This window comes from Phytophthora infestans, genomic scaffold (assembly GCF_000142945.1).
Source record: "Phytophthora infestans T30-4 supercont1.15 genomic scaffold, whole genome shotgun sequence".
Classification (NCBI taxonomy): Eukaryota; Oomycota; class Peronosporomycetes; order Peronosporales; family Peronosporaceae; genus Phytophthora; species Phytophthora infestans.
Window position 1 is genome coordinate 2,484,521 of NW_003303744.1, and position 13,841 is coordinate 2,498,361.

Here is a 13,841-nt window from a genome sequence, read left to right on the forward strand (position 1 = left end):
GAGGCTCGGCCGAGACGCTTTAGCACACTTGTCGACAACACTTGCGACCGCACCTGTATCAGCCAGCATTTCGGACGGGCAGCAATCGATAAAGCCATCCGATAGCGCCTGCACCCCCCCAACGCTGCAGATGACACGCTTGCCAACAGGCACGACACTTCCACCGTCGTCAAAGGCATCACCGCCGCTCACTTCGCGCAGCCCGGGGCTTCTTCGCGGCTTAGGAGCTCTTCTCACGTTTAGAAAATAGACCTTGGCCTCATCTTCTCCTATTTTGGGATCTCCGTCCTCGATAGTCGCACCGAAAGTCACCCTCTTCCTGGAACGCATCCCAACGGTCGTAGCCATTATTTTCGACGTCTCGTCTCGTCTGTCGCACAACTTGTCGCAAATAACGGAAGCTTCTGTCCCGAACTAGTCTCGTGCCCAGGCCAACGCTCAATTTTGGAACGTCTCTGTCAGCGTTCCACCCACTCCAACGAGGTGTTCTCGGAACAAGTCCTCGTCCAATAAAACTATGTTCTCTTTGTCGCGCAATGGTGGAATGTCATCTTCTGCATCACTGTTCCCTTCACTCTCAGGAACGTCGAATTGACGAGCCTTCGTAGCGTTCTGCTCTTGTTTGAGGCGTTCGTACACTCAGCTACGAATTATGGAACGCCAACGAAATGGTAACGTTCCCTTCTCCTCCGCAGAGAGTTCCGAGATTGGCACGACGTCCTCTTCGAGTCCGACACAAACATGCTGTATGCGCTCGTTCTCCAGCGCGTCCCCAGACAACCTCGCAAAAACCCTTGCTCTTGTCCTCGTCTGTCATAACAGTACCAACGACCGTCGTCGACTTATCTTCCGTTCCCCCGATCCTTGAAGTTCCGGTTTGCACGCTTCGCTACAGTCGACGTCTCAAGCGTGTGAGCGTACCAATCCAGCCAATACTCTGGCGTTCCGAGATCTCCAGATGAGACCCCCGTGTACGTTCCAACACGGCTTCCGGTATCCCAAGCTCGGCAATCATTTCTGCGAGTGTCGGCTTCCCTTGTTCATCCGCGTTCCGCTTGGCACGTAGCAGAACCTTTTCTTCGTTCATCGGGAACAATCGTTTTTCCAGTTCCTTCTTGTACACCTCGGGCTCATTCTTCACTACCTTGTTGCCACCATGCTCGAGCATGTCCAGCTCCTCGTCGGTAAACAGACGCTCGTCGTGCTGCCTCGAATTAGTACGTTCTTCGTCCTCCTCGGCCTTCTGAACTTCTGTCCTATCTTGACCTGTGCTCACTTTGCCAATGACTGCCGAGAGCTGACTTGACCTGGCGCCAGATGCGTCCTTCGTGATCGTTTCGAGTGCTCCTTCGTACTGCTTTGAGCGGGTGGACAGCGTCTCCACCTCCTTACTCTCTTGGCACTTCTCTTCGGCGTCCAACGTAGTCTCGGGGCGCTCCGTTGCTCCCATACTGACGTCTTCTTTAAAATTAGAACGTCCCGTTGCTCCGTTTTCCCAGTTTAGCTTCGCCGAGGAACGTTCCGTTGTTTCCTCAGCGATCACTCTCTATCGTACGGGCCTCTCCATAGAGCTCTCTATCTCTTGACACTCGTTCGTGGCGTCCGACGCAGTCTCGGGGCGTTCCGTTGCTCCCTTACTGACGTCCTGTACCAACTCAGAACGTGCCCTTCTTTCGTTTTTTTTGCTCAGCCTTTGCAGAGGAACATTCCGTTGTTACATCAGCGACCACTCCGTCTCGTGCGGGCCTTTCCGCAGAGCCCTCAATCTTCTCGTTTCGTTCTAACAGAGTCCGTTCCGCTGGACAGCCCCCTCTGCTCGTTCCACTTTTAGTTTCCACAATTTCCGTCTTTACGCTCGTGACAGGAACGTCACGTGCGCCTTCATCGTTCATCACACCTCGCCTGAGAGCCCTCTGATGTCCACCCGCCAAGTCCTGTCGCGGTGAACCCTCATCTCTCTTCGTGTCGCCAACCAGGCAAGAGGAAGGAGCGACACTTCCTTCCCCTTCCTCCTGCCCCCTACATTGTTGGGACGTACCGGCGGGTGCAGTCACATTCCCGGCGGTCACGCTCTGCATCATTCCTCGCAAAGTATCGAGGCTCGGGCATCTCGCCACCAGGTGACCCGCCTTACCACATAGCAGACAACTCGCTTGGCGACGTTCCCCGTTCCGGTAATTTCCTTGGGGTCGCGGCCAGTTGCACTCCATCGAGTAGTGCCCAAGTTCGTTGCACCGATTGCAACGGCATTGTCCCCGCGGACACGTCTCACGACCACTTACAGCACGACCACAGCGTCCGCAACCCACTTCTCCTTCCGTGGTGCGTGTGTCAGGTCCTAGTCGGATGCGAAGAGGTCCGAGCGGTGCGCTAGCCACGTTCCCGTTCAGAGTTGGGACGCCAGTACTTGGAACGTTCGTGGGTGCCACGGCGCCCACGAACACTTGTGACGTTCCAGGGTCCTGCTGCTTCATCATCAGCTGGTTCATTTGTTGAAGCTGCTGGAGCATCTGCGACTGCGTGGACGTCACGGCGCTCACGTTTCTCAGCATCGTTCCACTATTCACAAACTCGTCCTCTTCTTCGACAGGAAGGTGTAGATTCTTGTACAGCAATAAAGCGCACGCTTCCTGGATCGACGCAGCTAAGTTCGCGTTCAAAACGGCCCGCATCGGCTTGTTCCTTAACCCATCGAGAAAAAACTCGTACTGCATACGAGGCTCGGGATAGTTTAGGTACTCGCACATCGTGATGATCCTGTCGCTTCACTATTCCGCGGATTCTCCATAGTTCTTCTTAGCGGCCTTGAGTCGGCTCCTCAATTGAGCTGGCGTCTAAAAGATGCAACGGTTATGGAATCTCATGCGCAGAATTTTAAAGTCGTTAATCCTCGCATTGTACCACCATTCCTAACCAAACTTGCCCTTCAGACACTGCTCGAAGGCTGTCAACCGCATTTGGTCGTCCATTCCGAGCGTACACTTCTCGAATGAACGACAGAACGCGGCCTCCCTTTCGAACGTGGTCGTTTCTGAGTAGAACGGGACGACAACTTTCCCAGCGTCCGTCGGGATACCAACAATCGGAACGTCCAGGTGAGCGCCTTTTCCTGACCCGTGCGAGCCAGCAAAGACAACGGAACGGTGTCCGTACGACTGGCGGACGGGAAGGCTGTCACTGTCCCCAACATCCAAATCTATCTGGCCGTCAAATTTGATTTGATCCTGGGTATACCTGTCTCGAGAAGCATGAGCCCTTGACCGACTGGCATGGCACGGCAACCGGTGACAGAACATTGGTGAGTCATGTTCCCACCTCTGCCAGGGCCAGCAAAGAGTTGGTATGGTTCTGTGCGTATTATCAAACTAATACAACCGCTGTCTCCCCCCGCTGTGTGTAGACCTCCCGCTCCAAAAATTAAATTCGGGCGCGGTCCTTCTCAAAAAAATATAAAAATTGGTTTAGACAACATTTGTTATGTTTAGTTATATTTTAATAATTATAAGAATATTAATGCATTTGAACCCCACCTTGCGGCGACCTCCCGAGTTCATCACCGAAGCGTCCAAGAGCCTCCCTGTCGTCGTCCTTGCAGGCGTCGTTCCTTCGCTGGGCGCCGGTTGGTGTGCCCACTGCTCACGGACTGTGTTAGCCATCTGTCCACCCTGAGGCGTTCCAGCCACAGACTCAACGGTCCTTCTCGTTCTCGGAGACGGAGATGCAGCTTCGAACATGTCCTCTCCTTCCACGTGAAAAGCTCGTGTCTTGTGCCCTTGCCTCTCGGGAATAGCTCGCTGCGGCGTACCACGCTCCTTGCAATATCCCTGACGTTCCCTTCCTTGAGGTCTCTGCGTCGTGCCGCCGCCAGCAGCTCTCTCAGCACGCACTTCCTCTTCCTCCTCGAGGATCTTCACGGGCTCCATTTCTAACGGAGGAGCCCATCCCCCTACCCATTCACTGGCTCCAAGTCCTTCGCCGGACCATCCATGAACACTCATCTTTTCCCACTTCCTTCTCCTTCTTCCTTGACACGCCGTAGCCAAGACTTCTTCTCGTGCTTGTACTCCTACGATATTCGGCTAGAAGATACCCTGCTTCTCCACTTAATTGTCGCGGTCTTCCTCTAATCGGGGTCGTGAGTATCTTAAGCCGACGTAGGAGGAAGTAGTATTAGCGACTCTACTGGGATAGTAATGTAAAAGTTGATATATTCTTGTGATGTTTGTTAGAAGGAAACCCACGACTGACTTCCTCATTTCACCCCGCTAAGAGTTTTAGAGCTTCTTACCTTTCAGCAGATCCCTCGTGTGTGGCGGTCCAGCTCCAATTCCCGCCACGACCAGCTGCTTCACGACTTCACACTTCGAACGTCACTGTCTTGGTCGCAGGTCCTGCTTGCTTGGACGTGGTCCGGAGAGTGAGTAAACCTTATGCAGGCAGTCAGCCAGCATCGTTAATCCACCATCTAACTGACCACCGTGACACTGTCTAATTTTTAAACCGAGCATAGTATGCTCGGTATGCTGCATACTGGAGAAAAGAGCTCGATGAGATCTGCTCAAAACCGGTATTTTCTTTAGATATGATCTTTTTTGCCGAATATCCCGAATTTGTGATGTCACTAAAGTGCAAATCCACGACTAATTGCAAACTACGACTAATAAGCGTGACTGAGGTACTGTTTTTCTAATCCAATCCAAACTCGTCGATTTTCAAAGTTCAGTGCCTGGTACACTAGAACTGGATTAAGGAAATTCCACCATAAATTACAGAGAGCAGCTGTTAGCTGATGAGTAAACGTTTACCCCTCTAAAGCTGAATTCGTGTTCAGAAAATACATATCCAAATCGTTACAACGGCATGCGCATTACGGTATACAGTCGTGCACCTCCAATTCGGCAGGGCGGACCATATCAACAGTGCCAGGGCATAAGTGCACAACGTAAAGCAAAAAACAAACGTAAATCCAGTGCACTGATATTTGTTTCTGTTAATTCAGTACAAAATTTACTTTAATCTTCTGCATAATCGTGGCGTCAGACGCGCGAATCGCCGGCGCGCAACATAGGTGTTGCAGCCATTTTCAAGCTGTTATGACTATTATTATTGAGGGTTTATAGTTTTCAAACATTTTTGAAGAAAGGCTACAGCTTTTAAAGCATAAATAACATCAAACAGTGTCATCGGTAGCGTACGCATCATATTTGCAGTAAGTGCGCAGGCTCTCGTCGTTGGGGTTATTTTTCTTCCTAGAGGCTCATCGAGTTGTTTCTCGTTTGGAAGTTTATAATTTTTTTTTACTTCGCAAACGCTAGCGATAGATTTTGCAAAATATCGAATTCATTGTAGATGGAATTGATGTAGTAAACTATAGTTTGCTTTCTGTAGACAGAGGCTTCAGTAGGCTTGTCTTGTAGTCATAAAGTGTTGATTTTTTTCTCATTCTTTTGGTACTGTTATGCTGGAAATGTTTGAAACTTTTGCCAGTGACAATAAATGTTAAAGTTTGGCGAATGCATGAATAGTTTTTGGCATTGGTGCCTCCCAGTTTCATACATTTATTTAAGTATTTCTCTCTCAACGTTTGGGGTATTTTTTTCTTTTTCTTTTGGTACTGATATGCTGTAAATGTTTGAAACTTTTGCCAGTGACAAAAAATGTTAAAGTTTGGCGAATCCATGAATAGTTTTTGTCATTGATGCCTCCCAGTTTCATACATAAATTTTAAGTATTTCTCTCTCAACGCTTGGCTTTTTTTTGTCGTACAAGCTCGGCAGTCTTTGTGAAATTGCAATTTTGTATTTGCATCATGCAAATTGCATATTTGTTTTTGTTCATATGATTTCTTTTGTGAATGTAGCATAAATATGTTTTGAGGGTTAGGTAACAATTCTTCACCAAAGTAATATTCTCAGTAGGAACACACTCACATTTTATCTAGCTCACAACTTTGGGGCATTTTTCTCCCTAGTGGCTCTTCGGATTGTATTCCGGATTTTATTATACTTCGAAGTAGTGAGAAGCATGCACACTATTTAGTCAATTGACAGAGACATTGCTCATGCAAAAAAGTGTTATTGCTCGGTAAGCGTAGATTGTTAGCATATCTTTACTGTTCAGGAAGCTGAATGTCCGACGAAAGCTTGGTAGTATGCCATTTAAGACATTTTACGGCAGAGGCTTATACATTTTTGTGCTTGCCTTTCATTTTCACCGTGACTAAGTTTTTTTTTCAGTTCCGCATTTTTATTTGGCTTATCTTTTCAGATTAAGGCTTCCCAGTTTCTTGAGGTTGTTTAACTCAAGAGTCAACACAGTTTTTTTCTTGGTTGAATTAGGCAGTAGGCATCACTTGTGTTTGCATTGTCAACTTGACGTTTTCGTGTGTGTAGTGTGTTTTCACTATTTATTCCTTTCTTTCGGATTGTCGGTAGTGGCAGCGGCTCAGTGGCCTGCCTGGACTTTGATTTCTCTTACTTATGTTTCTTTGTGAACAAATATGTAGCAACGTCGGTGGCAGTGGCTCGTTGGCTTGCCTACTTTGGATTCTCTTCTTTAATTTTTGAATCAAAACGTTTGATTGTCGGATCATACAATAAATGGCACTTTGCCTGAATATGCAGAGGCACGGTGGTTTGCTTTCTTTGGTAGTATACTGTCATTCCAACATTATCGTGGGCGATATTACAGCCCGTATGCTCTGCATGTAGCAGGCTCGTTACGCAGTGCGTATTACAGTGGGCGATACTACGGCCTGTATGCTCCGCTTATAGCGGGCCAATGCGTAGGCGACACTTCTGCCCCTGTGCTTCGCTTATAGCGGCCCAATGCGTGTGCTTATCATAGTGGGCGCAATTAAAACCCAAATGCGCCGCTTATAGCGAGATCAATACGCAGTGCGTATGGCTCGAAGTCTAGGGAGATTTTCCTCTAGCTCGATATCGCGTGGCAGACGTTCTGCTCACCGCGCGCAGCTCGTTAGCTGGCGTAGAGGGCAACATGGCCTTGAGGTGCCGGTGGCGCACGGTAGACTCCCGTGCGTCCTCTCGTCGGCGTCGAGTTCATGCCCTGTTAGGTCAGGTGGCGCTCTGCGTTTGATCCGCCCTTATTGGTAGGAAGCGTCAGGCTTATAACCTGTTGGCTTGCCGCGTCCAGCTCGCCTCCTATCCGTCATCTGTCCTCTGGCGAAACGTTGGGCTCATAACCTGTTCGAGGCATGTGGCGCTTTGCGTTTGAGCGTTGGGCTAATAACCTGTTGGAGGGATGATTTGCGCAGAGTTGTTTGGGCAGTACAGTATGGAGTGAGGACAAAAGTAGAGTGGTCTAGGCGGCCATAGTGGAGAGGAAGTCTTGAGTGTAGAAGGAGAAGACGCTTGTGTTGGACTTGGTAAAAGGAGAAGGGCTTGTGTTGGACTTGGTAAAAAGAGAAGTGATGAATCAAAGAGTCTGGTGTTCTGGAGGGGAGTTACTCTCCACCAACCGGTCCAGTTATATACGATTTCTCTATATGAAATAGCTCAGTTATATTCCACTAGATAGTCATCATCACATCGGAGGTGCTTACTTCAACAGCTACTTAGACATGAAAATGCAGGAGTAGATCCGGCAAAGTTTAGTTTTTAAAGAGTCGAAATATGCGTTATTATAAGAATCAATTTTAGACGGATTTTTATCTCCACATTTGGATACTTTTCTGACGTCAGATATTGTGGTCTCTACTCTCGCGCTCCTAATATGATGCTGTTCTCGACTGATCAAATGAATACATTTTCTATTTTGACCAATGATCAACGCTTGTTGAATGAGTTGGCGACTGAATGAACCAGCCCTGTATCCTAAATATAACCGGAATTGACTATAACACCTAACGCGTTGTGTGCCGCAAAAACAATCCCCTGAGGTGTGTAACATTTAAATTGAAATTAATTCGATGAAGTGTCTGTATAATACTTGAGTAAAATAACGGGTTTTCAGCCATTCTTGCTAGCCACATACCTCCCATACGAGCAAGAGCTCTTTTATGAAATCGGCAGCCAACACAAAATTGATATGTACTACAGACAACGACGCCCGGTGTCTGACCAGATCCTTCATATAAAATAAAATTTCAACGCGTGACGGGAATATCCGCCCAGTTATTTGATTGGTTGAAAGTGGCTGTTTTAGTTCAAAGTCTGAGCACAAAGTACAAAAACGATACCAAAATGTACAAAACCGGTACAGGAATCAACACATCCTGGGTTGATTGTACAAAAACGCCCGAACACGGCATACGGATTGGCTGAAACTGTGTTATTAGTGTGAAAACCATGTACGGATTTATGCGTGTTTCAAAGGTATGGCGGATTTCAACGTCGTTGTCTGTATTTCATATGAACCCCGGGGTTTTCACAACTGCTTTATTTGTTTTCGTGACCGCAGATGGCTCCAAACACCAAAACAAAAATTGACGGAATTACAAGAAAAAAGGCAAGACATCTACTTTCTATACTCGGCATTACAGACAACGACGGTGAAACCCGCCCGGTGTCTGAACACTATCCTTCATATAAAATAAAAAATTTACGCGCGACAAGAATACCCGCCCAGTTATTTGATTGGTTGAAAGTGGCAGTTTCAGCTCAAAGTCTAAACAAAAAGTACAAAAACGATTTCAAAATGTACAGAACCGATGCAGGAATCAACACATCCTGGGTTGATTGTACAAAAACGCCCAAATACGGCATACGGATTGGCTGAAATTGGTTTCATTAGTGGGAAAATCATGTTTGGACTCGGGCGTGTTTCAAAGGTATGGCGGATTTCACCGTCGTTGTCTGTAAATCTCGCGCAGAAACACATAGCGAAAGCTCCTAAGGAATGAGCAAACGCTCCTAAAGCCTTTATTTGACATACTCTAAAAGGACGACATGAAAATGCAAAAAAGAACAAATCGAAAACGAAATTTCAGCTTGCAAAACAGTGTTAATAAAAGATTTTTAAGGTTGTCGTCCGAGTGCTCCGCACTCATTCTTTAAATCGTAGGTAGCGTTCTTGACTGCGTGAGCCCGGGTTCTAGTCCGCGCGGCTCTTAAAGCGCAGGTTTTATTTACATATCTGCGCAGTAACCTACATCCGTCGCCTTAAAGTGGTATTTCATCAATTTGAAGGTAAGGATGAATATGATTAGCTATCGGACCATACTTAATTTTTGTATGACCTCTGGGCACCTATAAATGGCCAATCACATCATTTCTACGCATTTCAACCAATGGCCGAAGCTTCACTCAGCATTTTTGTCCAATAATTTCGCCTAGGGTTAGGTGAGTCCTTTAAGCCAGCCGATCGGACGTATTGAGTCCGATCGCAGCTCAAAATATGTATATGCCAATGCAAATAGTAGGTCAGACACGTACCACTCCCATATTTGCACAGCATCGGACGGAAGCGATGGGCCTGGATGAGCTCCAGCCTGGCAACACTTTGAGGGCCAAGGCGATAGCGTTATCTGCCTTCAGGAAATTTCTGAAGGCAGAGGGCGCTGCAGAGGAGTACGTAAGAAAATGCATTGAGCGCGATGTCAGTGGAAGATGTTTTGTATCTGTAATGGATAAGTTTGGAATGCATCTTGCATTTAGTAAAGGCAAAAAGGGCAAACCTTTAGCTAGAAATACTGCCATGCAGTACTATCGACAAGCCAAGCTTTGGCTGCTTGACCAGTTTCCCCTGCGTCTTTAGAGACCCGATTGCTTAAAATGGGGAAAACGCTTGACAGCTTCTGTTTGAAGCGCGAGGGTGGTGGTTTCGTTAACAAAGCACCTCCATGTACGAAGTCCGATTTAAAAAAAATGCTTGTATATTTGTATACCAATGCTTCCTGTGATACTGACTACCAAGATGCTGCTCTGTTTTGTCTTCTTTGGTACCTCTTCGGCCGCGCGTCAGACTTGTCGATGCTGCGGAAGCGGAACGTCAGCGTCGACGCGGGCGGCGTACTCTTCTTGCGTCTGATCCGGGTGAAGACGAGCGAGGAGCAGGGGCTCTCGCTTTTCTCGGACGAGGCGTTCCTCACGTGTCCGTTGCTGGCCTTGGCTGTTGCCTTGATTGTCCAGCGAGCGCCCTCGGATGGCTTGGTCGGCAACCTTCCCCGCCAAGAAACCTTGACAACGGCCACGATCTCCGACGATGTATCGCTCGTTGAGCTCCTGAATGCCCCCGCCGCGCCATCGACACTCTCTGTCCCAGCCACCAAAGATACGCCGTCGACGCCGACGGTGTACTCGCACGTCAACCGCGTCTTGGAGCGGATCGCCCCAGCTGCTGGCGTCACGAAGGCACTCAGTTCGCACTCGTTTCGCCGCGGGGGAGCTCAACACGCGAACGGCTCTGAGGGATTGACGGACCGCAGGCTCTTCGACCGAGGCTCCTGGAGCATGAGCACAACGAACAAGGGTTTCAACTACATCTTCAACACGAGCAAGGAGGATCACAAGGTAGCCAAAGTCCTCGCGGTATACGAACCGAAGAAGAAGGTGAAACTCCAGGACCTCAGCAGCTTCGACTCCCAGACACTTGAGCAGATCAAGCGCGTACAGGACGTGATGTTCATGTCCTGCAGCAGCCTCGCAACCCCCAGCTTCAACGTCAACAAGCAGGTCGTGGACATCCAGACTGCGGCCGTCTTCCGATACTTCCCGCTGTTGAAGGAGCTGAGCCACAGCAGTCCAGTCGTCACGCGGGTCGAAGGTGCTGTGCAAAGCGGTGGAAGCACGCTGGTGAATCTTCTTGCTTGGTCTGCGCATCTCTCGCTAGCAGCCGAACCCTGTAACAACAAGCAAACTCCGGAGAACGACACTACCCACCAAGCACATCAACCGAAGGAGCAGAACATCATCGATCACCAAGCTTCTGTGGTTAAGCACTTAATCGACATGTCGAAAGCGGCAAGACGAGCGGATGGACGCTCTGGAGGCCAAGCTGAACAACGATCATGTCCTGACCATTAAGCGCAACAAGCTAAGTGAAAAAGAAGGAGAGCAAGAAGTCAGCACACCAAAGAAGAAGCAGCGCAGGCGTGGGGCAACTCACCTTCACGCCACTTGGTTTGCTTGGTATGCCCATGAGCCACGATGGCACGCGAGCGAGCCGAAGCGACAGCGCTCGAGCGCGAAGCTGCTGGTTGCGTACATGTTCTTGGCCGACGGATTTAGGCTGGATCCAAGCGCTGTCAGCTACCGCGACGACGTCCTTGCCCTCGGTTTGCGCGCGGAGAAAGAAGCTCTCTCCTTTCTGGCTCAGCATAAGATCGCGTTGCGCGGGTCCAGTTCCGTTCTCAAGCATCTCCAGGCCCTGCACAAGGCTGGTGCACTCAACCGCTAAATAGAGCGCCACCAGCGTCTGCTCCAGTCGGCAGCTATCCAAGATCCTGCACCCGGCTAGACACAAGACGTCGTTGAGTTACTTGGTTAGATGCATCACTATCACAGCAGACAATACACGTTAGTCAACCTTTGAACAGCGCAAAACAATACGTATTATTTGTCAGACAATCAGAACAAAGAGTAGGGACAAACCGCACTGCAGCAGGGGAGGGGGGCACGAGCGCGGGCAGCAGCATGAGCAGCAGGCGCGGGGTCAGCAGCGTGGGCAACAGGCGCGGCACGAGAACGGCTGCAGCAGCGCGGGCAGCAGGCGCAGCACGGGTGCGGAACAACCTCCACCCCCAGCAGACGCGCGAAGCGATGAACCCAGCCGGAGTTGAACCGGTGTCCAGGACGGATCCTGCGCTCTAACCCTAGCGCTTCTGGGTCCGATGAACGGGGGGGGGTTGCCAGGTACGGAGTGAAAAAGACCGAATGAGCGAAGAAGGCTGTTGTCGCCACGACCCTTCAGCTTGTGGCCATCCACTGGCCACGTGTCTTTCCACCTTGTATGTGGCAGCATCTCATTGGTGGATTATTAGCCAATAGCGACAAGCATCAATGGCTGGCTGAAAAGCGAATGCTTTCAATAGTGGACCCCGCCACTGGCTCATTGTTAAATTTACCGGCTCGAGAGCGCATGGCTCTCGGTCAATAGTTGCATGTTTTCGTTTTTCTCGTTTTTCTCAGCCTACAGGCCGTTTCAGAGCCTGTGACTGCGCCTATCAACAGGGCCCTTTTCATCGTTTTTCAGGTTGCAAAGCATCCACACCTTCCCAACCTATCTCCCATAATCACTTTACACATCAATGTATCCATCCCATCATGTACCACTCGCTTGGTACAGGTCCTACGTCCGATATTTGTTGGTATGGAACAAGAACACATCGGGTAAAGGTTCGATTCCCACATTGCAATTTGCTCCGAAGCTGTCCGCTGTTAACACCCAGTGCACTCATGCGCCTCGCCCTCATCTTCGCTGTGATCGCTGCAGCCTGTTAGCTTCCAGTGAAGCCTTCGATTGCTTACAACGCTTAGTGCAGTGCAAATAATTTGCTTGCAACGTTTAGTGCAATTCGGAAACAACTGGAGTTGTTGGTTGCCTCATTAAGGAAGTCCTGAAAATTTAAGGTTCTTTTGTAAAAGAGGTTTCAAATTTTACAATATAAGAATTCTGCGAAGATACAGTTTCAAAGGTTATTAGGTTTTGTATATTCCTTTTTGGGCCGTGTACAACTTCTTTGAGGTAATACAAGGGCTCAAAGCAGAAGCGGAGGCGGAAATGCTAAAATAACGAGGACTTACGTAAAACACCGCCTACTCGGCTAGTACGATCGAAAGGTCAACCGAGCTGAAAACCACAATACTGAAGTACCAGTACGATCGCTGCATCAATGGCGTACCATAATTCGAAAGATCTGCCACCACTTTCTGTCAAAATGCCCGTGCTGACTGGTAGACACGATAAGGTAATCGTATCCGGGGATGTGCTCCAGCAAAACCACAACAGGAGCGTCCGTGATACGACGCCAACTGTCAGTGCGTTACTGTAGCACGAGTTTGAGCTCTAGGTCTCATTTTCAAATTTCTCCAGAGCCTTCAAGAATCCCAGCAAAACTTTAACAGCGATGCGTCTTCCTTACGTCTTGTTGATGCTCGCGACGTCTGCTCTGGTTACCTGCGAGGCCTTGTCGCTGACAATCGACTCCACCCAGATCTCCGAAGCTGCATCACCTGCCAGCTCAAGCCAGAGACTTCTGAGGGCTCGACACGCCACCCGGGAAAACGATTCTGAAGACGAAGAAAGAGCTCTATCTACGAGGGAAATGAAGAAAATGAAGAAGAAGCTGACGACTAAGGAGGACTTCGCTGCAACACTGGGTATTGCTGACAAGATCAGCGATAATTTGAACGGTGGCGCTTTGATGCGATTCATGCAAACCACCGAGTATCAAAAAGATCGCGCTTACATGGACTTCTTGAACGACATGGCTAAGAAGCCGAAGTATGCGGATCTGGTGCGGCAGATCAAGGGACATTAAGTCGATTCACCCAGCAGACAAACGTGCAGTTAAGGCGTTGGCGTGTTGTACAACAGTGCATGAATTTTCCTACATTCAGAGGGAAACGAGTGAGAAAATTACTATCCATCGTCTTGAACCCAAGGTGTGTAAATGTCATTGACCAGTCCAATAAAACCCACAAGTGGGCGGCTGCGCTGCCTGGGTCGGCGTAGATCATTCAGTCAGGAGCGTGTCAGTGGCATCGCATTGGCCAAAATGTATTTCAAAGTATTGTTTCCCTTGCAGAAATTATACTTACGATGAGTGGTAAGGTGTGCTGGGATTGCTGAAGAAACGACCAACTGTGTCCGCCCTGACAAGCAGCGGTAAGCAGGCAGACAATTTTTAGTGCAGCCCAAATTTTGTGGCAGACGATACC

At 48.9% G+C, this 13,841-nt stretch overlaps 1 protein-coding gene across 1 annotated transcript; it reads left to right on the forward strand.

Annotated features, from left to right (window-relative positions):
* Positions 1 to 13,027: 13,027 nt before the first annotated feature.
* PITG_09741 (secreted RxLR effector peptide protein, putative) lies at positions 13,028 to 13,441 on the forward strand (the record flags this gene model as incomplete). The annotated part of the gene is made up of 1 exon (XM_002903291.1): positions 13,028 to 13,441. The coding sequence occupies one exon, from the start codon at positions 13,028 to 13,030 to the stop codon at positions 13,439 to 13,441; it is 414 nt and encodes a 137-aa protein (XP_002903337.1).
* Positions 13,442 to 13,841: the final 400 nt, after the last annotated feature.